Source organism: Pipistrellus kuhlii, unplaced genomic scaffold, assembly GCF_014108245.1.
Source record: "Pipistrellus kuhlii isolate mPipKuh1 unplaced genomic scaffold, mPipKuh1.p scaffold_m20_p_15, whole genome shotgun sequence".
In the NCBI taxonomy this organism is placed as follows: domain Eukaryota; kingdom Metazoa; phylum Chordata; class Mammalia; order Chiroptera; family Vespertilionidae; genus Pipistrellus; species Pipistrellus kuhlii.
Window position 1 is genome coordinate 4,981,496 of NW_023425460.1, and position 25,620 is coordinate 5,007,115.

General features: G+C 51.4%; 1 protein-coding gene across 6 annotated transcripts in view; it reads left to right on the top strand.

Moving 5' to 3' along the window:
- The window catches only part of DLG5 (discs large MAGUK scaffold protein 5), a 109,073-nt gene that overhangs the window by 26,494 nt on the left and 56,959 nt on the right, over positions 1-25,620 (top strand). For 4 of the 6 annotated variants that reach the window (XM_045581691.1, XM_036438105.2, XM_036438103.2 and 1 more), the window contains exon 2: positions 22,611-22,679. The exons of the other annotated variants lie outside the window; for them this stretch is intronic. In XM_045581691.1, the coding sequence (XP_045437647.1) occupies positions 22,611-22,679 (69 nt within the window). The remainder of the gene's footprint in view (positions 1-22,610; positions 22,680-25,620) is intronic. 6 annotated transcript variants of the gene reach the window in all.

Below are 25,620 nucleotides of genomic sequence, written 5' to 3' on the forward strand. Positions count from 1 at the left end.
TGTATGTACATGCTACTGATAGTGTCCCCGAGACCAGCAGTCACCAACCGTGGTCCATGGGCCACTGGTGGTCTGTGAGGACTGAAAGGTTGGCAACCTCTGGTTTAAGGAAACCGCTGCCTTAGTTTTAGAATTCCTCAACTTTGGGCAGGGCCTGGAGATCTCTCTTCCCAGAGTCTGTGAGCCGAGCAGTGAGAGGCCCCTCCGGAGTCCCAGCGTGCGGTTTGCACATGTGCTCTGAATCGCTCCGATTTATGAAATCTGACACCTCCACGTCTGGACATTTTAAACTGTCCTGCTAAATTCTTCTAAGTACCCAGGGCTCAGCCCTTTTAAGTACCGCTGCCTGGGGTGTTAGAGGTCATTTGACATAAAACAGAAAAACCAGCAGTATCTTCTACGAAACCCAACCCTCCTCCTGCTCACTGGCCTCCTCAGCTATGGACACCCCCAGAAGGGCTGCTGGCTGCTGTGGGGCCATGGGTGGACCAAAGCCCAGTGAGGGAGGAGGGACGTGAGCAGTGAGCGGGAGGTGGAAGGGAGGGAGCAGAGAGAGAGGTGCCACCTTGGCATCGCAGTCTGCCCTGTGGAGCCAGTGCTTAGGTGGCCCTGGCGTCTGCTGTGGGCCTGCCCTGTGCCTCCCCCGGGGAAGCAGTGTTGGGAATGAGCCCTTGATTAGAATCGATCAGACTGGCTTTAGTCCAGCTGTGGGACTGGCTTACCGCTTCCCTTCCCTGAATCGGCCACGCATAGGGTTGTAGTGAGGATCCAAGAAGAGAATTCGGGCAAGTGCCTTGAAATTGCAGAGGAAGGAGGTGGCCTTGCCCTCAGGACTACCCATGGTGGGGTTGGCCAGCTTTTCACCCCTGGAACTGATTCATGACGGGCTTGCTCAGGGGTGGGCAGGCACCAGGTAGTGGAGGGCAGGGCTCAGGGAAGCTGGTGTCCCAAGGAGGAAAGCTGCAGTGTGGCCCTCAAGGAGGCCCTTTCCCAGGAGGCCAGGCTAAATGTAACGGGGTGGGCAGGGGTGGAGAAGAGGTGAGGGATCCGGGGGCTGAGAAGGCTGGGGCTGCCTGGGCAGTAGAGCTTCTGCCCTGAAGGAGGGGGTGGGGGGGCAGTTTCCTGAAAATAGAGCAGCCATGAGAGGGCGGCTTCGGCGGCGCTGAGGGTTTGGAAGAAAGGTTGCCTAGGGATTCTGAGTCGTTTTTCTCGCTCCATCTCAAAAACATAAACATGAAGCTTTATTCACTGCCGACAATAAGGCATGCACATTTATGTAGAAAATGTAATTAACGGCCGGGACCGGTTTGGCTCAATGGATAGAGCGTCGGCTTGGGGACTAAAGGGTCCCGGGTTCGATTCCGGTCAAGGGCATGTACCTTGGTTGCGGGCATGTCCCCAGTAGGGGGTGTGCAAGAGGCAGCTGATCGATGACTCTCTCATCGATGTTTCTAGCTCTCTATCTCTCTCCCTTTCTCTCTGTATAAAATCAATAAAATATATTAAAAAAAAGAAAGAAAATGTAATTAACGAAGAAGGAAAAAGAAAAGCACACAAAATCCCAGAGGCGGCGACACTATAAACATTGTGCTGGGGGAAAACGGAGCTTTTATTTTATGCCATGCATTGCCCCCAACGTTATCTCACTTCGTCCTCACAAAAACCCTGGCAGGCGGGTACTTGTAGTGTTCCTGTGTTACCAGTGAGGAGAGTGGGGTGCAGAGAGGTTAAGGAAGGTGCCCTGGCCACACAAAAGGGGCATGAGCTGGGATTCCCGCAGGCAGGCGGGCTCCAGGGCCCATGCTGGCCACCCCTCCAGGATGTGCCCATCCGTGCCGATACTGGTATGTGCACGCATGTCCTTATGCACCTAAACTAGGACTCAGATGCTCCGTGGGTGATGGAGACCCCCTAACCGCATGCAGTGGGTACCAACAGACGGGAGTCTGTGCCATCTTCCGCCCCACAGCTCCCTGTGTGAAAGCCGGTTTAGAAACTGAGGATTGTCTGCTTGCTCTGGTTGCTGTGGGGCCATGGGAGGACCAAAGCCCAGCTCTGGTTGCTGAGGATAGAGCTCACTCATCTGTGGCCACATCAGGAAGAGGAGACTGGAGAATCGGTCCAGGAAGCAGGTGGGCTCTGACACTGCCTCCTCCTCCCCACATCGGCTGTCAATAATGTTTACCCTGGGCCAGTGACTTTTAGGCCACGGGGCGTAGTTGTTTTTCACTTGGCCATCTGAACTTCCTTGGACTTCTGCCCTTCTGCCCCAGTGCCTGGGGTGGTCCTCAGCCAGTGCTTCCTTGTGGCTTCAGGGACTGGCTGTGAGCGTGGCAGGTCACAGCCAGGAATGGCTGCCCAGAGGGATGTGGGATTGGCAGTTGTTGCTACCTGGGGGACTGGCACCCCGAGAACCCTTCCCCCACTCCTTGGCCTGGGGGGTCAGTTAGGGCAGGAGTGGCACCAGGGTTTCCTGGGCACCGCGAGGCCTCGGACCTTGTTTCCCCATCTGGACTGTGGGGCTGCTGGTGCCTGCCCTCCCTGCTCACCAGGGAGCTGGAGGAGGAGGCGGCGGCGGCATTATTGGGGATTTCATCCCTCTCATGCACTGTCTTCGGGGCCCTGCGTGCTCCCTTTCTACCTTCTTGCTCTGATGCTGGCAGGCAGGCGAGGTGAGGTTTATGACCCCTCCAGCTGAGCCTGGAAGGAGCTGAGGCTGAGAGGGAGCTGCTCTGTGGTGACAGGGCCCACATGTGGGTGTCAGAGGCAGGCTGGCCGTGGGTCTGCCTCCAGGCCGGGGCCCTCACCCGGCAGCACGCAGCTTGCTGGCCTGGCCGTTCTGAGGGTTGTGTTCTTCCCCAGTTGCCCAGCACCTGCCGCGTGCAGAGTGAGAAGAGAGCAGGAAGCAGGGGACACGGGAAGCTCTGTGCTCCTGACCCTGTGGCTTCGGGATGCCCCTGTGGGCCGCTTGCTTGTTCAGAGTTGTTTATCGACCACCTGCGGGTGCCTGGCCCCGTGGGAGCTGCTGGAGCTGCAGAAATGGAAGAGGCGACAGCCTGGTGTCAGGGACCTCACAGTTTGGTGGTGGTGGCAGCTTGTAAACAGGACGCATACGGTGCCCTGGCGGAGTGTCCAAGCAGAGCATGGTGGGGTGTAGGAGCCCAAAGGTAGGAGTCTTGACCTGCTGAGCCAGTGTTCCCACCTGTCAATGGGCGCATTGCACTATGTTGATTTTTGGGGTCTCCCTGTCTTTTACGTTCTGTGGTTCTTCATGAAAGCAGTGTTATCCTGGGGGTTAAAACACACCTGGCACCAACCAAAAATGTATGTTGAAAGTGCTCGCAAGCCAGTTGGAGAGGGAGGAGCCTATTGTGCTCTCTCTATTTATCTTTTCTCAATTACCCCTCTAATGCGTTTGTTTTGTATGGCCAGGAAGTGTCTTTCTCACAACTTGCTCTGGCTTATTGCTGTGAGCCGGTGCCAGGAGGTTGCTTATGGGTCATGGAGTAGGGAGGGATCGAGGGCATGTGTCAGATGTGCTGCTGTGCGCCTGAGCCAGGGTTGGGTGTGATCCCATTAGCGGGGTGTCCCAGGGAAGTGGCTGCCATCCCTGGTTCCTCAGGCTGTGTCAGGCCTGAGGGTGTCTCTGTCCTCCTGAGGCTGGGCCTGTGGGCACCACAGAGGTGGACTGTGAGAGCAGAGGTGGTCGCTGTGGGCCTGAGTCGCTTGAGCCAGGCTGCAGGTGGGGGCAGGGCTGGGACCAGGTCTGAAGGAGGGGCAGGGGCAGGAAAGGTGGAGAGGGCCCTGTCCCTGAGGTCTCTCCCTGTCCAGGCCTCATGCTAGGGACGTGGTCACGGTTACACAGCCAGCAGCAGCGGTAAAGCCGATGACTCGCAGTCGGTGTCCCTGCGTTTGACAGCTCTCGGAGGTGTAGCATTTTTAGTAGTGTCCACGGCCTTTTTCTTGATATGAGTGCGGACCAGAGAGGAAAGTGGGTATAGGGAAAGACCGCTGCTCTCTGCTGTGTGTGTGTGTGTGTGTGTGTGTGTGTGTGTGTGTGTGTAGGAGGAGGGAGAAAGGTGAGTGGCTGAGGTGGTGGAACCGCTATTAACTGCTCACAGAGAGCAGATGCCTGGACCTTCACCTCCGTCCTCTGCATGGAATCCCGGCTCTAACAGGCGCTGCTGCTCCATGGGCACTGCACATCTGGGCGTCACCTCCGTCCTCTGCATGGATCCCCTCTCTAACAGGCGCTGCTGCTGTGGGCCATGCACAGGGATAAACGAAGCCTTGCCCTTAAGAAGTCCTCAGCAGGACTGAAGACGTTACGTGTGGCCCACTGCAAAGTGAAAATGTGGGCCCCTTACTAGCAGGGGTCCTCAAACTTTTTAAAGTGGGGGCCAGATCACGGTCCCTCAGAGAGCTGGAGGGCCGGACTATATGAACTACTAATTCCTACTGTAACACCTCGGCTGCGCTCACTGCCCAAAAAACCTGGCGGGCCGGATCAGACTCCTCTGCGGGCCGCATGTGGCCCGCGGGCCGTAGTTTGAAGACGCCTGTATAGGCCATTGAGAATTTTAAGGTGACGATCGCAGAGCGTGAAGCCAGGCATGGGGCGTTGGGTGACTATAGCTTGAGTGCAGGATGCCGGCCCTGGTCCCATCTCATAGGTGAAGCCAGGCCTGTAGACATCAGTTAGAAGCATAGGGAGGAACTGGCAGAATGATGGCAACAGGTCACTTCCTGATGGAGGGATCTGGAATGCTCCTTGGAGAGGTTCCATCTCAAGCTGGGCCTAGAGGGATGGCTAGGATCTTGGTAGAGGTGGTGGTGATGGAGGAGATGAGAACGTGTGGGCATGGACGGGGAGTGAGGAATACTCTTCCTTGTAGCTTGCTGAGAGGCCTGGGTGGAGGTAAGGGGCAGCGGGAGGGTGCAGACCGGCTGAGCCCAGCCCTTTAAGACCCTCAAATGTCAGCCTCAACCAGGGACTCCTGGGTGCTTGGACATGGCGCAGAGCTGGGCTCTGGGGGGCGCTCTTGGAAGGTGGGGCTCAGTGACATTCCAGCAGCTGGAACAACCGATGCTGAGATACCTGACATTTGTTACTCATTTAGTCATTCTGAGCCATTGCAGATGAGGAGCGGAGGTGAGAGAGGTTTCTGAACTTTGTCCACGGTGGTAGGTGGCTGAGCTGGGGCCCTAGAGACCCGAGCAGAATTAGGAAGTGGATGAAAGGAGAGGTGTCACTGGGATGGTGGCAGTAGAGAGAAGTGACGAGTGTGAGAAGGTGTGGAGTCGGTCAGGCGGATGTTGGCACCTGAGCGGTGGTGGGCTGCTGCAGTGGTGGGGCACCCGCTTTGAGAAGCTGCTCATCTGTCTCATCGGTGAGTTCTGCCAGTTGTTAGCCTTGGTGTTTTGACCCTAATCTGTGTATAAGTTCCCCTTTTCTCATCATCACCCTTTGGGCATGCAGAGGCAGCAGGCTGTTCTCCAGACCTTTGGTTTTTTTCTTTTTGATTCTTTCCTGCTCTCACATTAGTGGCGGTTCTACATTGAACACGGTGGTTCAAGCGCTGTTCGAACAGCTGGGAGAGATGGGACTGGCTTTCTTAGTGATGCTCTTGGGTTTGGATATTCTTGTGCTTTGAAGGTGTTCCTTATCTTTGGTGCACCACCCACTGGGTGCTCCTCGTCATCAAGTGTCCACTGAACCATGGTCCCAAACATTCCCCCCTCAGAGGGCTAACTCCATACCCCATATTATCCCAAGACCTGACCAGGTTACTCATGTGATCAGTTCTAGACTCATTCATGTGATTACCTTTCTTCTCCTGCCCTCAAGTGTCAGAGGATACAATGCTTAGGGTAGAGGGATGCAGTAGCCTGCAACTGACCCTGCCTGACCCCTTCCTAGGTCTGGGAGGTGAATCCTACATAGTGTCCCAGCCTGGCAGGGACCTTCGGAGCTTGGTAACTCGATACTGCCTTGCTAATTGTCTGCTGAGGTCACAGCTAGCCCTTGTCACTGCCCATCCACCTGGACCACAGTCCCCCACCTGGGCTAACTGGTTGAGCCGGTGTTCTGGGCACTCATGGGAAACAAGTGGCCTTTGTGGTGAGCCGGCGGACAGGGTGGCTGTTGGCATGGGCAAGGTGGCTGCACAGGCAGGCCTTCCAGGCTGGCAGGGCCCAGGGCGCTGGGAGGCCTGCAGCAGACCCCGTTTTTCTAAAAATATATATATTTTTATTGATTTTTTTTTTTTAAAAGAGAGGAAGAGAGAGGGATAGAGAGTTAGAAACATCGATGAGAGAGAATCATCTTGCACACCCCCTACTGGGGATGTGCCCGTAACCAACGTACATGCCCTTGATCAGAATCGAACCTGGGACCTTTCAGTCCGCAGGCCGACGCTCTATCCACTGAGCCAAACTAGTTTCGGCTGGACTCCGTTTTTCTTGATGATATGGGGCACAGACTTGCAGGGATCGCTCCTCTGCCCTTTGGTTGCCATTGAAGGCAGCGTTTTCTGTGTTTTTGTTGTGCCTATGTCAAGAAGCTTCGTCAGTTCTCTGCTTGGCCTAGGCCTGGGAAGGTACCGGTGGGGTGTAGCACTTCTGCATGGCAGTTTTGTTTTTATAATAGATTTTTATTGATTTCAGAGAGGGAGAGAGATAGAAACATCAATGATGAGAGAGGATCATTGATTGGCTGCTTCCTCCTGCATACCCCACACTGGGGATTGAGCCTGCAACTGGATATGTGCCCTGACCAGGAACCGAACCGGGACATCCTGGTTCATAGATTGATGCTCAATCAAAGAGCCACACTGGCCAGGCTGCATAGTAGCTTGTTTTTCACCAGGCCTCCTTGAGATGCAAACAGAGGGGACGTGAAACTTTGGGAGATTTGAATCGTTCCATTGTGGCAAGTCTTCCTTAGTTATCTTGAGGGAATCCAAACACAAACCCCAATATACCACACATTATAAGAGACCATACACCTCAGAGGAACTGGGTAAATATTAGGTGACTTGGTTTAGTTAGGTTTAACTCTTGGAACATATAATAACAGGGCTGGGATGGTCCTAGATGTCTTTGCCTCAGAATTTCATTTGCTTGACACACTGGTCCTGTAAAGGTGGATTTGGGCACAGATGGATGTCTTTTGAGACTGTTTTAAGAGGCTCCAGTGAATGATCTTAGAGTGAAAAGGTGGCTGGCCCTTTAAAATGGTTCCAGAAGAATCAGTGTCATTAACTAAAACTATGTCCAATAGTTTTGCCCAGTGAATATTAGTAATTCTTTTAACCCCCTCATCTAATCCTTTCATATGGGAACTCTTTCCTCTGTCATCATGGTTTTGTGTCCCTGCCCCCCACTTTGGATCTGAATTTTGCAACTCTTGGTTCTTTCTGCCTCCCACATTTGTTGCGGTTTTATGCTGGGTGTGGTGGTTCAGGCAGGGCTATAACAACTGGGAGATAGATCCCTTTTCCCTCTGCCTGACCTGCAGGTCATCTGGAGGGAAGGTGTGGTCACTCAGCCTGGGGCATGCCTTCACTTACAGGAGCTGCAGGAGAAGGGGGAGCTGTCGCTTCCCAGCTTCCCACGTGGACCCTTCTGAGGTCATTTCTCTGAGACTGACCCCTTAGGGCTGCCTTTGCCTCCGAGGCATTCAGTTTGCTCTGTTCTCTGGTGCTCCCAACAGCCCTCCCTCCCCACCCGGGTCTCTCATCTTTGATGTTGCTGCCGTGGACAAAAAGCTTAGGAAATGAAAGAACAAGTTGTAGACTCAGAATGTTTGCCCCAAGGAAAGCGCATGTTTGCACAAAATCCCGTCTGACAGTTTCCATTTAAACAAGGAAGTTGGGGGCCAGCAGGCCCATGAAATGTGAAGATTGGTGCTTTGTGGGGCTGCAGGCTGGGGGAGCTCCGTGGAGGAGTCCAGTCCATCAATAGAAATCGGAATTTTCAGATGAAAATCACTGACTAGCCGTGCCCCCTGCCTAAGCAAGTGCACATGCTGCACGTCGCCTCGGAGTCTGATCATCTGTCCACCAAGGTCTCCTCTTTGTTTTTCTGAAATGGGATGAAATGGGATGAATGGGATGAAATGGAACAAGCTTTTAAAATACATATTTTCTGGAGAGGGCCTGGCTAGGATGGTACTTCTGCCCACGTAAGTCCCTTCTCTCATATCAGGTGATGAAACACTGGCAAGGCTTATATTAAACACACACACACATACACAAAACAAAACAAAACAAACCCCCCCCCACAACTTAATAGTCTGTCCAAATAGATTCCCTTGATCACTTACTTACTTGCACACAGGCTGAAGATTTTTTTCTTTTCTTTTTTTTCTTTTTTTTTTTTTTTTAATATATTTTATTGATTTTGTACAGAGAGGAAGGGAGAGAGATAGAGAGCTAGAAACATCGATGAGAGAGAGTCATCGATCAGCTGCCTGTTGCACACCCCCTACTGGGGATATGCCCACAACCAAGGTCCATGCCCTTGACTGGAATCGAACCCCGGACCTTTCAGTCCCCAAGCCGACGCTCTATCCATTGAGCCAAACCGGTCTTGGCGATTTTTTTTTTAAATATATTTTTTATTGATTTTTTACAGAGAGGAAGGGAGAGGGATAGAGAGCTAGAAACGTCGATAAGAGAGAAACATTGACCAGCTGCCTCTTGCACACCCCCTACCGGGGATGTGCCTGCAACCAAGGTACATGCCCTTGACCGGAATCGAACCTGGGACCTTTCAGTCCGCAGACCGACGCTCTACCACTGAGCCAAACTGGTTTCGGCCAGGCTGAAGATTTGATAGAATTCCTTAGCCATGTTAACTTCTCCTTAAGAATAACTTTTTTTTTTTTTTTTTTTTTTTTTTTAATCAAAGTAGTGCTAATTTTAAAGGGGAAAAAAAAGAAAGGAAAAGATTTCAGGATTATACATGATAGAAACCCTGAGTTCTCTTATGCGTCTGCCAGGGGCCCAAGGCTGGGGAGAAGGCATAGTGGCCTCAGACAGTGGGCACCTGGTGGGCAGGGCCATCCTGGGGTCGTGGCTGCTGGGTGGGTGAAGAATGGGCAGAGGGAGCAGTTTGGCTTAGAGGCAGCTCAGGAGTAGTTAACCCTTTGCACTCCGAACCATTCTGGACATTGGCTATCAGCTACTTTGCGGCGGACACGTGCGTTGAATTAACTCAATTCCCCGTAATCACTAATTAACTGCAATGTCCCCCCTGAGAGGGGACATCCGAGTAATATGCTAGAATTCCGATGTCCCCTGAGAGGGGACAGCGGAGTGCAAAGGTTAAAAGGTGCAGGGTGCATCTGACTTCAAGTGATTGATCCAGGGCTAGTTCCTTCACCTCTCTGAACTTCAGGGCCATTGTAAATTGGGGCTAATAGCACTTCACCTCTTTGCTGAAGTGCGGGGAGTTTTAAGTAAGAACCCACGCTCAGTTGATGGTTTTTGAAGGCTCTCACTGGGGACGATGTCTCCATGGGAAAGGACTGCCTGGAGCGTGGCACAGTAGCACCTGTATTAGTGTGGTAGGGCTGCTGCACCAAGAACCGTAGCCTGGGGGTGGGGGAGAGGGCTCTCAAGCAGCAGCCACTCACTGTCTCCCAGTCCTGGAGGCTAGAAGTCAGAGATGAAGGTGTCAGCAGGTTGAGATCTTCTGAGGCCTCTCGCCTTCTCTTAGAGGTGGTTGTCTTTTCTCTGTGTCCTCACATGGTCTTCCTCTGTGTGCACACGTACATCTGTGTCCACATTGCCTCTTCTTAGAGGGATGAGGGCCAACCCTACTGACCTCATATTCACTTAATCACCTTCCCCAAGACCCTATCTCCAACGTAGTCACATGCTGTGGGACTTGGGGTTAGGCCTCAACACATGGATTTAGGAGAGGGTGCAATGCAGCCCTTCCCAGCAGTTATTTCTGTTACGCACGGTTCTGAAATGGTGCCCGAATCCACACCTCCTGGTGTGACCTGGCTCAGTTGTAGGATATTAGGGCTGGGTGGGGTAGGGGCCCCCTTACTCTCTGAGGAGGCTGGAGTGTGGCTGGAAGTCATGGAGCCAACACTTACTCTTCACACGTTAACTAAGCTGGGCCTGGGGAGAGCAAGCACACTGCAGGAGTGGGGTCTCCCATCTGCTGGGAGGGGACGGGGCATGTTTGCTGTCATGGCTACCTGCCGAGGACCAGGAGCCAGGAGGAAGCTGGGAGCGTTGGGGGCTGGTGCTGTACTCTGTGGTTATGGGTTTTGTGTTTTTCTCCTTGCACAAAATAGTAAAATGTATTCTCTTGTTACTTAAGATCAGCTTTCTCTCCTGAGGGCTGCCACTGTGTGAAAGACACACTTCTTTGTATATTTGAAATACTTCTCTCATCTCCTCCTCTATTCTTTTGAGATGCTGCTTTCAGTGTTTTTGTAAGTGCTAGGAAGTAGACTTATTAGATCATATGGTAATACTATTTTTAATTTTTTTGAGAAATCACCATGTTAGTGTTCAGTGGCTATGCCATTTTACACTCTCAGCAGTAGTGCACAGGAGTTCCAATTTCTCCACCAACATTTGTTATTTTCTGTATTTTTCCCCCCAAAAGGTGTGAGGTAGTATCTCATTGTGGTTTTGATGTGCATTTCTCTAATGACTAGTGATGTTGAGCATCTTTTCATGCACTTAGTGACTGTTTACTTTCTCTGGAGAAATATAACTTATGTAAGTTATTTGTTTATTTTTGAATCAGGTTGTTTTTGTTGCTGAGTTTTAGGAGTTGTCTACACCCTTTATCAATTTCTGATTTAAACATGTTCTCCTATTCTGGGTGCTGCCTCTTTACTATTGATAGTGTCTTTTGATGCCCAAATTAAACAATTTTAATAAAGCCCAATATGTTTTGGTGTCAAAACCAAGAAATCATTGCCATTTCAATGTCATGAAGCTTTTGTCTGTATTTTCCTAAGAGTTTGGTAGTATTAGCTCTTATCTTTAATATTTTGAGTTAATTTTTGAAGTGATATTAGATAAGGGTCCAAATTAATTTTTTTTTTGCATGTAGATATACAGTTTTCCCAGCAACATTTCTTGAAAAGACTGTCCTTTCCTCATTGAATGTTCTTGGCACCTGTCAAAAATTATTTCACCATCTATGCCAGAGGTGAGTTAATTAAATATTTGATCAAATAAAGCAGGCTATTTTTTAAGTTGATAATTTTATATGGCACTCAAATGGTGTTATAAATATCCAATAGCCCTTGGCAGAAAAAATGTTCCCCACCCCTGATATGCAAAGGTTTATTTCTGGTCTCTCTATTCTTTTTCATCGGTCTGTCTTTATGTCAGCATCACACTGTTTTGATTATTATATCTCTGTAGTATGTTTTGAAATTAGGAAGTGTGAGTTATCTGGCTTTACTTGTTCATTTCTAAGATTGTTTCATCTATTTGAGATTCCTTATTAAAATTAGGATGGGCTTTTCTATTACTGCAAAACATGTCATTGGGATTTTGATAGAGATTGCATTGAATCTGTAGATTTGGGAATCTTAACAAAGGCCCTCCTTTTTTACTCATTCCCATGTGTTTGCTGTTTTGTTTGTGTTTTTAGTAAGAGCAGGGGAAAAAAAGCAGATGGAATTTTGGGAAGAAAAGAGCTGAGCAGTAAAGAGTCGAGGAATGAAGGAAACTGGGAAAGGTGTGGTGCCGGCAGGGAACGGTGAGACTCAGGACTCCTGAGCAGCTTAGAACATAACGTCCTGGGCAGTTCCTTCCTTCACAGTTAAAATGCAGGTTCAACATCTATTAATATTTGTTTGACACAACAGTATGTGAACTACAGATAAATGCTTTTTATAGCCCCCAGTGTACAGATATGGAAACTGAGGCTCAGGGAAATGATTTGCCCCCTGGTCACCCATTAATAGTCAAACCAGGAAGAGCCAGTCTATCCAGCTCCTGATCCTGGGCCTTTCCCCTGGGCAGAGTCACTTTGTACCTCCCACCCTGTGGCAGGGGTCTTCTTGGTGGGTTCAGACTCAGCAGGAATATTGGGACAGTGTGGGGGGAAGTGAGTGCTTGCTCATGATCTCAGAGCCCTAGAGACCCAGGCTAAGTTGCTGTGGTGATCAGTACTCTTCAAGGCACCACACAATGCAGATAAGGAGGGTGGTGTTGATGCTGGTGGAGGAAGATGGAGCATCAAACAGTTGCTGGTGAAGACAAGACCTTTCCTTTGTAGTTGCCCTCTTTGGCCTTTGTGGACTCAATGGCCCTGGCCTGTCCAGCCCGGTGGTTATATCCTTGTGACCTTCCCAGCTCTTGCCCTGAGACTTGGGCTGTTCCCGGAGCTGTCATTTCCTCTGGCTGACTCGTCTGCGTACCCTGACCTGAGAGTAATGAAAAATGGCCACTTGGAGGATGACGTGGCATTAAGAGGACAGTGGGAGAGAGACATTTTTGCAGTTCTTTGCATGCAGTCTGACAATCAGAATCATGATCATGTTCCCCAAACCCCATTGGTTCACTCTGTTTCCTGCTGCCTTTTGAGCCGGGATGGAAATTTTTATCTAGTTTGTTCCAGAGAGTGTAGTGGTCTCCCCTGGGTGGACCAGGATTAGCTGATGGCCGGGGGAGTGATGTGGTTGGAGGGGTTGAAGCCAGGAGCAGAGGTCAGGCCTGCAGCGGAGGTGCAGCAGCGATGACTGGAACCCGCTTTCTCCCCTTTCTTCCTTTCCACTGTTAGGAAAGATAACCTTGGCCACAGTGCCCACGCTGGCCCATAAGCCACTTCCTGGCGGCTGCCTCTCAGAGTCATTGACCCATTTGTCATGATTCCTAGATGCTTCTCACCTGAATGGTGTCATTGAGCAAGGGGATGACTTGCTCGCCTCCTCTGCTGTCCATCGGGGCAAGGGATTGGCGAGTTTCAGTTTTGCTGATCTTGCTGGGAAGGAGGTAGTATGGAATTAGTGGATAAGAGCAGTGTTTGAATCTGGACCTGCCACTTTCCAGCTTTGTGGTTCTGAGCAAGTGACTTGGCCTGTATTTTGCCATCAAGAAAATGAGGTGTCAGTAGTCCACTGCTCATAGGGTTCTTAGGAGGATTAAATGGAATAATCCTCATAAATAGTGACAAGTGCTCAATGAATGTTAGCTGCTGTGAATATTCAGGGTGTAGTAACACATTCTGTGTATCATGTCTTGGACACATGGGAACGTGCAGGGGGTAGATGGAGTGCAGGTACAGTTTGGTCAGAAGTCAGGAGGGTGTGTGTCCATCTCCCCTTCACCATGGACCATCATGGGCATCTCAGCCCACCTCAAGCCCTCTGCCTCATGCCTTTGTGTCCCGTCCCTTTACTGGGCCATGTGGCTCCCCTTCAGCCTCCCTGCCTGCCCCTCCTTTGTCATCTGGGTTGATTCCTCTTTTCACTCTTAGCCCTGAGTGCTCAGAGCTTATTCCTTGGACGCCTCCACTGCCCTTCCAGTCCATACTCCCTCCTTGGGCTGTGATATTATACCATCGACTCATTGCTTTAAATACTGAGCATATGCTGACAGTTCCCAAATGATAGATGCAGCCCCAGCCTCACCCCTGAACTTGAGACCATATCTCCACCTGCCTATCTGTCATCTGTGCTTGGGTGTCTGTTCTTGCCTCACATTAATTTGGTGAAACATGAACTCATGACCCCTTATCCTCCATCCCAACTCTTCCTCCTGCAAGGTTCCCCATCTCGGTGACAAGCAGCTCATCCTTCCTTTTCTAGGCCGAGACCTTGGAGTCATTCTTAACATCTCTTGCTTTCCAATTCCACACCGAGTCTGTCAGCAGACGCTGCCTGCTTTACCTCCATAGCTTTCCCCTCCCCACCTTCCAGCCCCAGCCCCCTCACCAGCTCCACTCTCACCACCCGCCTGGCCGCCAGCACAGCTCCCTTGGATGATTGCCTTTGCTGTCTGGCTGGTTTCCCTGCTCTCTTCCCCCGCCCTGCCTCTCTCCCTGTGGACAATATGTAATGCAGCAACAGCCAGTGATCCTGTTAAAGTGTAAGTTAGACCCTGTCTTTCCTCTACGCAAAGACTTCTAGAGGTTTTCCTCTCCTCACTAAACTCAGTGCCCGCTTTATGGCCCACAAGGCCCTGCTGCCCCGAGCCCTTCATGCTGCCCCATCCAGATGTTGCTTGCACACCTCGCCGTTACCTGGGACATGGACACCCCACTCATCACCCCCATTCACATTGAAAGATGGACTATTGGCCCTAGCCAGTTTGTCTCAGTGGATAGAGAGTCGCCCTGCAAACTGAAGGGTCCCAGGTTCATTTCTGGTCAAGGGCACATGCCCGGGTTGTGGGCTTGATCTCTCATGGGGGACTTGCAGGAGGCAGCCGATCCATGATTCTCTCTCATCATGGATGTTTTTATCTCTGTCTCCCTCTCCCTTCCTCTCTGAAATCAATAAAAATACTTTTAAAAATGTTAAACTTAAGATGGACTACTGGTCAATAACTGGCCAGGGAAAGTGGGAAATAAGCATCATTACTGTGGTATTTTAGCAAGTTCATTATTCTTCCAGAATTGTGCGCAGCTGCGGCTACATCTCAACGAGGGAGAACTAGTATTAGCTTACAGACCTGACACTCAGGGGCGTGTGCTCTGCATACGAGGGGTTGACTCTTCGCCTGACCCAGAGATAACAGCAGGCTCTGCTGTGTCTCCAGCCTCCCTGTGTCCCTCAGGGAGAAGGTGATTGGTCTCACGGAGCTGGGTATGGAGGGTGCACGAAGGCAGCACTTCCGTGGTTGAAGCCCCAGCCTCTGCGGCTGCTCCATTCCAGGGCCAGTCAGTCAAGCCTCCCTGGGAGGCCGGGGCTGGTCAGACTCCAAGTTGGGGTCTCAGCACCCACAGCCTTGGGGCACATCTTTAAAGGAAAGGGGACTGTGGCCCTAGGTGGAGTGTGGCTGCCCTGAGCCCTGGTGCTTCACGAGGCTTCTTAGCAGCCAAGGGAACCCACCCTCCCAGCACCACCTGAGGTCCTCTCGAGTGAGGGTGCCCCCGCGCTGGGGCCAGTCTCTGCACGCATATGGGAAGTGCCATGAAGCCATGGCTCCTCGCCCTCTCCTTTGCCCACATTTAGTTCCTATGCTCAGCTCAGCTTCCAGTGCCTGCTGAGTGTCCTCTCGGTGAGGAAAGGAGGGTGGGGAGGGGACAGCTCACTCAGGACGGTGGAGGGTGGGGGGGATCCAGGCTGGGAGTTCCTGGGCTGGGCCACTCCTGTTCTGAGACTTTGCATTGCACAGGGTGACAGGTTCTGCCTGTGTCTCCTCCAGGCTGATCTGGCTTCTCAGGTGGTTACTCAAGTCTACTGTCCTCCAGGGCCAACTCCAGGCCCCTTCCTCCGTGAAGTCCCCCTGACTGCTCTTCCACCTTCAGGGCTGGGCAGAGGGATCAGGAGTGCAGGCTTTGGGTTAGACTGCCTGGGTTTGTATCCTGCTTGCCCCCTCAGTAACTCCGCCACGACCTTAAGCAAGCCGCAGGGAGGAGTCACCACCAGGCCACCTGCCCTTAATTTTTCTAACTCTTAGTTGCCTCCTTTCTGAAGTGGGGCTGATGACAGCCTCAGGGCTCTTGTGGGGACGAACCGAGACAAGCTTGCACGGTGCTTACACACCCAGGCACTAATGGTTAGTGAGGCTCAGAAGGCCCCGCAGTTGTCATGGGGAACTGGGTGACCTCGTCACGCTAGTACGGCTTTCACCTTAGGTCACCAAGAGATTGAGGACAGGTTGGAAGGTCTGGTTTGACCATAATAGCAGCAGCTAACAGAGTGCGGGCTGGGCAGGAGCTGTTTCAAGCCCTGCCTTGCCTATTAATGCAGTTGGTCCTCTATGAGGTAAGTGCTCCTATTATCCCATTTTACAGATAAGCACATGGAGGGCGGGTGGGAGAGCCTGAGTGACTTACCTGAGGGCACAGAGCTGCTGAGTAGCAGAGTTGGGAGTTGAACCTAGGCTGGCTGGCGCCCCATCGGCATTCTACTCATTACCGCCTTGATTTGCAGACAAGGGCCCAGGTGCAGAGACTTGTGCAGGGTCTTGGCAGGTGACCACCCTCCTCAGCCCCAGCTTCTCTTCTTCCCACCAGACCCAGCCTAGTGCTGTGCCGATGGCCTGTGAGCCCCCCGTGGGCTGTTTGCGGGCTGCAGTGCCTCGGGTGTGAGCTAGCAGCGGTCCAGGGAGGGCAAGCGGCCTGTTGGTGACAGGCCTGGCAGCCTGGTAGAGCCTCAAGGGGGTGGCAGCTTGCCCCCTCCCTTTCTCCTCAGATGCTTTGGGGAGAGGTGGTGCACATCCTCCTGGGACCTGAGCTGTCTCAGGGCAGCTGGCGGGCCAGCCTCTGTGCACCCTCTTAGGCTGGCTCCCGGCTGGAACACGTCTCTCAGCGCTGCAGCTTCCACATGAGAAAGCGTGAGTCACCCAGGCCTCTCGGGCTCCAGGTGAATGGAGCCCTGTGTGCGGGACGAGCCTCTGTCTCTCCCAGGCCCCACAGGCTGGTTACCGCTCATGTGATTTTACTGGAAGTTCTTTTGAAGAGGTCTCCGTGACCCCGTGGGGCTGAGTCACAGAGTCAGCAATGTGCAGGGGCCCCAGTGCTCTCGGGAAGGGCGCAGACAGTGCGTGGCCTGGGCCCGGCCCAGAGTGAGCGCTCTCTCCGGGCCTTCCGCCTCGACGTCGTTTTTGTTCCACCTGCTGGCCCTGGCCAGCCACGGACCCTGCATTCTTTCCTGCCTGTGGACCAGGCCTGGGGCTTGGCAGAAATGCAGGATCTCAGGCCCCACCCTGATCTGCCCAGGTAGAACCTGCACTTGGGACCAGGGTCTGAGGTAACTTCTACAGTCCAGAACCCCTCTCTGGTTCCCACGCCATGAACCCCCGGGGTGCATGCCCTGCTCTCCTTTGCTGGAAACATTTCCAGATCATCAGCTTTCTCGGGGCCTGGCAGGACCTCTGCGCAGGCGTGCACGAGGCTGCGGGCATGTCCTGAGGGCAGTGCTTGCTGTCTGTGGGCATGGGGGCAGGGCAGGGGGAGCGCGTTCGCTGGGCCTCTCCTGGAAGTGGAGGGTGTGGAGGTGTCGGAACAGGTGGGGTGCAGGTGTCTCGGACGTGGCCGAGCGTGTGGGGCTGTGAGGGGCAGAGGCTGCCTGGGAGATAGGACTCCTGGTGGCCTCTCGATCTGATTGCGAAATCCCAAAGGTAGAGATGACGCTTGACACCCGCCCCTCAGAAGCACTGGCGTGAAAAGGAGACCACATGGCTCCGGAGGAGCGTGACTCCTGTGCCCGTTCCCGAAAGTCCTGACCACACAGTCCTTTTAAGACCACAGTAGCCGCAGAGACAAAGCATGATCAAGACAATGTTGTCTTCGGGCCCTTCCCACCCCCCGGATGACGTCCGAGGCCCTGGGAACGTTGTAAAAGCTGGACCCTGTCCAGTTTTCATTGCTCCTTGCCGGCTCCCAGGAACCTTGCCAGCCGACTCGGGGGTGGTGATGCCCAGAGCTGCAGGCAGAGATGTCACACCGTCCCCGGGTCAGGCCCCAGAGCTCCGGCAGGATGGACAGGACGGACTGCGGGGACAGGGGAGAGGCACAGAATGGGTGGGTTGGCCAGTTGATGTCCCCAGCTGGGGTGGGAGATGGGCGGGGAGAGAGAAGGCTGCCTGCCAAGTTTAATTAACAGTGGAAACTCGCCACAGGGAAGGAGAGAGACCATCTGCAGAGGAGGGGCTGTTTACTGGAAGATGGGGCACTGCCGATGCCAGTCTGAGGAAGGAGCGAGGCGTTACTGCAGGGAGCGCCCAGCAGAGCATGGGCGCCCTGTCCGCCAAGCTACAGGCAGGGCTGGCTTGAACTCAGAGAACCTGGAGGTGTGAGTGGGGGCTTTTCTGAGTTGGCGGCTTTTGAAAACAGTCCACCAGCCTACCAGCTGGCAAGCCTTCCTTGCCCCCATAAATGAAAGAAATAATTGAGAAAATGGCGATTTGGTTTAAAAATAGGCATTGTGCTGCCCTCTTGTTCTTTTGAAGATGTCATGGTCTGCCTGAACTGCATCTGACTTTATTTCATGGATCCCTACACACCACTCGACATTTCTGATCTGGGAAGAGAGATCATTTGAGAAGTTTGTGATGCTCATTGTTTAAAACAAAAAATGCAGAGGTGTTGAATGGACAGTAAAATAAATTCAGTGTGGGTTGAACTTCAAATACAGGAGATAGCCAAAACCGGTTTGGCTCAGTGGACAGAGCGTCAAACTGCGGACTGAAAGGTCCCGAATTCGATTCCGGTCAAGGGCATTGGTTGCGGGCACATCTCCAGTAGGGGGTGTGCAAGAGGCAGCTAATCGATGATTCTCTCTCATCGCTGTTTCTAACTCTCTATCCCTCTCTCCCCCTCTCTGTAAAAAAATCAATAAAAATATATTTAAAAAAATACAGGAGGCACTTTTTTGAACATTGCTATTCATGTCTTAGTAGCTCCAGGGAACTTCAGGACTGAATAGGGTTTTCTGGTTCTAGCCTCTTTCTGATGGTGGCAAGACCCCTCTGGTTCCCAGCCAGGGCTGCTTGGGTCAGCACGGACTGCCTGGCCACCCTGGCCTGGAGCTTTCTCCACATCCCCCTGCTGTTCCCAGCGCTGCTGCGGGAGACCATGTGAAACCAATGGAGTCCCTTCTGACAGTCCTATTTGAAGTCAGAACACCGGCCCAGCCCCCAACTCATTCTCTCCAATCCACGCGTAACACCTGTAGGTTCTTCAGAGAGTCTCACAAAATGTGATAATGAGGGCACTGGTCTTCCCTGGCCACTGTTCTAGTTTCTGCCATTGCCAAAGTCCCCCTTTTCTTCTCTTCGTTCTCTCTCCTTTCATCTGTTTTCGTGGGGGCACACCTGCTGGCTCAGATGCCCCGCTTGTCCATCTTTCTGCCCTCCATGTGTGGTCTTCCCCCCCCCCCCCCAATTTTCTCCTTCCTCTGGGGCCTCTCCTGCTCCCTCCCCTCCTCTCCCTCAGTCTACTCCCATCTCTCTTTTCTCCCCCTTCTGAGTATGTGTGGCATGTATGGGATGGCTAGTCAAGAATCAAGTTGGGAGTGAACCCCTTCAATTTGGCCCCACATTTCTGGTCCTGGAGCCCTAGAGATTAGTTCTTGGACACTTTCTGACACTTAAATCCTAAGTCTTGTTCAAAGGCTTTATTGCTAAAATCCCATCCTGGGCTCACCCACCATGCCCAGTACACACTCCTCTTCATTATAGTTTCTTTTAGTTCCAAGAAAGAAAACATCGAATTCCTCCATTATCTTGTTTTGATTGACCCGCCATCTCTGCGCGTTGTGCTTTTTTTAAAGTTCCAGTTTAGTCTCTCAGTCTGTTTACGCTCTTAATTCGGTGTCACCCATAGTCTTGATAAGCAAGGCACAGCTTCTGTTCCCATTCATCAGTAGAGAGTGGAATCGCTGAGGTGGGGCAGGTGCAGGACCCCATAAGACTAAGCCGCTTGACTGAATGCTTCATCTTCCAGACCAGGACAGAGTTTCAGAAAATGGAAGTGATTTGCTCAGCATCACCCAGCTCCTCATGCCCGGACACAAGCTGAGTTCAGAAACTGGGTTTCCGGTTTGACTCAATGGATAGAGTGTTGGCCTGCGGACTGAAAGGTCCCAGGTGCAATTCCGGTCAAGGGCATGTACCTTGGTTGCAGGCACATCCCCAGTAGGAGGTGCGGAAGAGGCAGCTGATTGATGATTCTCTCTCATCGATGTTTCTAATTCTCTATCCCTCTCTCTTCCTCTCTGTAAAAAATCAATAAAATATATTAAAAAAAAAGAAAAGAAAAGAAAAGAAACTAGGTTTCCTTACCCGGAGGTTTTTCCTGATGCTAGGTGTGAATATCCTGTCTGAAAATAATGGAATTCAAACCAAACCATATTAGTTTTGTGTCTGTAGCCGGGAGTTGTGTGTCTATAACATTGTGTTGACAAACAACAACAACAACGAAAGGTGCTACTCCCTGGCTTCGAGGACAGCGTAATTGCTCCAAACTTGATGAGTAACTTTTATTTATTTATTTATTTTTTTAATTTAATAAAGCTTTATTGCTCAGATTATTACAATTGTTCCTCTTTTTCCCCCCCATAGCTCCCCTCCACCTGGTTCCCACCCGACCTTCTACCCTTACCCCCTCCCCACTTTCCTCATTCATAGGTGTATGGTTTTTGTCCAGTCTCTTCCCGCACCGCACACACCCCTTTCCCGCGAGAATTGTCAGTCCACTCCCTTTCTATGCCCCTGATTCTATTATATCCACCAGTTCATTTTGTTCTTCAGATTTTTTTATTCACTTGATTTTTAGATTCACTTGTTGATTGATATGTATTTGTTGTTCATAATTTTTATCTTTATCTTTTTCTTCTTCTTCTTCCTCTTCTTAAAGAATACCTTTCAGCATTTCATATAATACTGGTTTGGTGGTGATGAATTCCTTTAGCTTTTTCTTATCTGTGAAGCTCTTTATATGCCCTTCAATTCTTAATGATAGCTTTGCTGGGTAGAGTAATCTTGGTTGTAGATTCTTGCTATTCATCACTTTAAATATTTCTTGCCATTCCCATCTGGCCTGCATAGTTTCTGTTGAGAAATCAGCTGACAGTCATATGGGTGCTCCCTTGTAGGTAACTAACTGTTTTTTCTCTTGTTGCTTTTAATATTATCTCTTTGTTTTTTGCTCTTGGCATTTTAATGATAATGTGTCTGGTGTGGTCCTCTTTGGATTCCTTTTGTTTGGGGTTCTCTGTGCTTCCTGGACTTGTAAGTCTATTTCTTTTACTAAGTGGGAGAAATTTTCTGTCATTATTTCTTCAAATAGGTTTTCATTATCTTTCTCTCTCTCTTCTTCTGGCACCCCCATCATTCTGATATTGATATGCTTGAAATTGTCCCAGAGGTTCCTTACACTATCTTCATATTTTTGGATTCTTTTTTCTTTTTGTTTTTCTGGTTGAGTGATTTTATTTCTTTATATTTCAAATCTTTGACTTGATTCTTATGATCCTCTAGTCTGCTGTTAGATCTCTATAATATTTTTTATTTCAGTCAGTGTATGCTTAATTTCTAGTTGGTCATTTTTCATACCCTTGAGGGTATGAAAATTATTTAAAACCTTATAACCGTGGTTTTGAACTCTATATCCAGTCGTTTGCTTTCCTCCATTTCTTTCATTTGTGACCTGTTTCTTTGTCTCCTCATTTTGGCTGCTTCCCTGAGTTGATAGAGTGGCTTTGTGTGCTAGGTGTCCTAAAGGGCCCAGTGGCTCAGCCTCCCCAGTTATCTAAGGTGGACACTCTTGGTGCACCCCTTTGTGGGCTGTGTGCGCAGTCTTGTTGTAGTTAAGCCTTGATTGTTGTTGGTATCACTGGGAGGAATTGACCTCCAGACCAATTGACTGTGAGGATCAGCTGTGTCTATGCTGGGAGAACTTCTGTGCTGGAGACACTCTTATGAGACAAGACTTGCAAAAGCCTCTCTGTGCTCAGCTTGGATGGGATGGAATCTCAAAGTGGAACAGACAGCATTGGTTTCTTGTCAGCCCTGCCCTAAGAGCCCCCTGGGTCTCAGTGTCCTGTGATCATCACTGCAAGCACCTCTGAGGGAAAGCCGACCTCAAGTTCTGCCTGCCACCAGACAGTCCAGTTTCTCCCCAAATGAGTCTAGGTCCCCAGAGTCTGTGCAGTTCACTGCGGTCGGGAGCTTTTGTCTCCCTCTCGCTTGAGAAAGCTAGCTGCACACTCAGTTGCCAGTCTTCTACACGCGCTCGTACCTCAGTACCTCTGCCTCCTGCAGATTCTCCGAGTCTCAGTGTGCTTTTCTTTTTCCTTCTAGTTGTAGAATTTCCACTCAGCCAGCCTTCCTATGGTTCTGGATGATGTCCTATTTGTCTTTTAGTTGTAGTTTTGAAGTTGTTGTGCGAGGCAGCATTTTAGATGTTTACCTATGCCGCCATCTTGGTTTCTCTCTTGATGAATAACTTTTAATAAGGGGGTAGACACTGGCTAAATTATTAAGGACTGAGCTTAAATACAGTTAGAACTAAGAACAGAGTAGTCCGGCATAAACCATACGTAATTCACCTACGGTCAATTTATGCTGCTACTGTCTGCATGGAAGCCATACTAATCTGTGGGGACTCCTCACTGCATTTAACCTGGGCATGCTGCTCCCTCGCTGAGCCTTTCTCCAGATGTCCCAGTAGGAAGCCAGCTGGCATTTCAAGTTCCACTCTGCCTGCACATACATCAGCCTCCAGAGCTGAGGCTGCGGAAAGAGGCAGAGGCAAGGCAGAGACACCAAAGGCTTGTCCCTGCTGATGGCCCTGCCCGTCTGGCCCTTGGGATTCGGTTTCTGGCCCCTGGTTCAGTGCTGGTTCTCAGCCTGGCCATGACTGAAGGTCATCTGGTCCGGCAGTAGTCTGGGGTATAGACAGGAGGCCCCTTGGGGTTAGTAACAAATGCTCTCCCTTTCTGCCCCCAGGCTCCACATACAGCGTCTTGTCCATCATGCCCTCTGACTCCGAGAGCAGCAGCTCCCTCAGCAGTGTGGGTGAGTACCACCTCCCGGCTCCTCCTTCCTGCAGAGCCGGCGGGCCAGGGTCTGGGTGCGAGCCAGGGCAGCCCCGGGTCCATGGGATGGGAAGCTGGCCCTCACCTTTGATATTACTCAGGGGCTCATCTTCTGTTAATTCATTTTCATTTTCTCGTCAGCAATGTGTCGTCTTCGTGCAGAGGGCAGGAATTTGGCTCTGGCCATGGAAGGGTGGTGGGTGCCGAGGGAGGCACATGTTTAGCTGTTTCTTCACTTGTCAGGGCACAGGACTTCTCAGTGAGCTCCCCTGTGCCCCACCAAGGCCACCCTTCCTACAGGGAGATTTCCACTCAGGGAGGAGAGTCTCTCGCCAGAGATTCCAGAGCTTGTGGAGGGTTAGCGGGGGACAGGCCTTGCTAGCTGTGTGCTCTCGGGGTGACAGCTGAGACCCCTCCAGGTGCCAGAAGTGGGCTTGGGATGTGGTGGTGACCACTGGTGTGGTCCCCGTGCTTGTGCATCTTAGGGTCTCTGGGGAGGCGGCGGCGGGGACGGGCAGTTACACAAGTGTACAAAAAGTGAGGCCAGAGTAATCAGAAGGGAAGACAGGTACAGTAGGGGTACTACTATATATTCATTTGCTATGGCTGCCATAGGAAGTACCAAGACAGTGTGGCTTGTACGACAGAAAGGGATTCTCTCGCAGTTCTGGAGGCTAGAGGTCTGAGGCCAAGGTGTGGTATTGGCAGGGCTGCACCCCTCTGACGGGTCCAGGGGAGGGTCTGTTCTGGGCCTCTCCTGGCTGCTGGCGGCTGCTAGCAGTCTACGATGCTCCTTGGCTGGTAGGTGCATCACCCAGTCTGTCCAAGCCTTCTTCCTCACATGATGCTCGCTCTGTGTCTCTCCAGTTTCTCCTCTTAACGGGACACCAGTCATATTGGCTTGGGGGCCCTTCTTACCGTATTTCCAAATGAGGTCACATTCACATTTACAAGGGATTAGGACTTGAGCATCTTTTTGGAAGACAAACTTCAGCCCCTCACAGGTTCCCTCCTCTTGTGTAGGGCTCAGGGAGGACTCTTCTGGGACCATAATTCAGAGCTCCCGAGGCTCTATCACATTATCCTTCCTGCTCCCGGAGACACATTGATTGCATGATGGATTGCCGGAATTTCGAACTTGGGACTGGCTTTCAGGAAGCACATGGGGTGTGCAGGTGGGATAAGGAGAGCAGTGAGGTGCGGCTTTTGTAAAGCTGTGACCTGGTTGAGTCCTGAGTTTGTACCCGTGGCCTCCTCTCTCATGCTTCACCCTTTTCCGGCTTCCTGTTCCTTGGAAACAAGGTACAATGATCTAACTTATTCAGCTGCACGTCCACACTTCAAGGCCTAACCCAGCACCTTTCCTGGGAGCATTTGCATTTTAAAAGGGAGCTCCAGAGAGTGGCCTTGCTTAAACCACGGTGAGCTAGAGCAGGAGGTGTTTTTCCAGACCTCGCATGCCTGGAAGGAGCCTTGCCAGTAGCCCACCATTTAGTTCTGCACACACTGGTGGTCCTTGGGATGGAGGGGTCGGCAGTGTCCCCAGGTCTTGTGAGCAGGCAGAGGGGAAGCACGCTGTGTCCAGATCTGAGTGCTGCAAGACCGGGGTGCATCCCTCAGGTCCAGCCCTCTTCAGTTCACAGGAACAGGGTTCGCTTCTCTTGCTCTTCTGCATGCAGGTGACGCATCCTTGGGTGGCTAGCTCCACTTTTTCACGGGCTTATGTGAATGTCCTCATGGCTGCAGCAACAGGGGTTACCGACTCATACCGCCTTAAACAATAAAGGAATGCATGACCTTGAACAGTAGGAAGTGAGCATCCAAAGTGTGGTGTCCTCCCCCCTCAGTCCAGGTGGCTGATGGGGACAGTGATGTCCATTATGGGAGCCACAGGCCATAGGTGGCTTTTAAATTCAAAATAATTAAGCCGGGACCGGTTTGGCTCAGTGGATAGAGCGTCGGTCTGCAGACTGAAGGGTCCTGGGTTTGATTCCGGTCAAGGGCATGTACCTTGGTTGCGGGCACATCCCCAGTGGGAGGTGTGCAAGAGGCAGCTGGTCAATGTTTCTCTCTCATCAATGTTTCTAACTCTCTGTCCCTCTCAATTCCTCTCTGTGTAAAATCAATAAAATATATAAAAAATATTCAAAATAATTAAAATGAAGTAAAATTTCTAGTTTCAACAGTCACGCTAACCACATTTCAAGTGCTGCCTGACCACCTGTGGCTAGTGGCTATTGTACTGGACAGAGCAGGTAAATGGACATCTCTGTTGCATGAACAGTCCAGCAGACAAGAGGATTGTCTCCTTATGAGCTGAGAAGCCTTCGCCAGAACTCCCTCAGCACAGTCTCCTCTAAGAATCGCTTGTCTGTGTCCGAACTGGTGCTCACCCGTGTGGGCCCTGGATCGGCAGCCCTCAGGCACGTGTTAGAAATGCAGGGTCCAGGCTCCACCTCCTGCCTGCTATATCAGAAGCTCTGAGCGTGGGCCCCGCATGTAGGCGCCCTCCTGGTCTGGGTTGGGTGGGCCTAACCTCAGCCCTGGCAAGAGAAGTGGAATGTGGGGGCCGGCGTGGACTGGTCCTGGGTGTGGAATGAATGGTGGGGTCAGCCGCGGGAGCACAGGGGCGCCTCCTGGAGAACCCCTCCTGGCTCAGCCTTCGCCCAGTGCCGCAGCCCTCCCTTTCCACAGGGCTGCTGGCTGTTTGAAACTAAGGAAAGGCAAGAGGAAGGTCTTAGAATGAAAATATCGCCTCTGCTCTTCCATGTTTACCTCCCTAAGGAAGAACATTTGGGGAGAGAATGGCAAGTTGTATTCAGCTTAAGAGAAGCTGGTAGATGAAACCTTGAGTATATAACATTTTCTTAACGTCGCGTCCCCTGGTGGGCGCTAGATCCTTAGGCGGTTTGCCTCAGTTT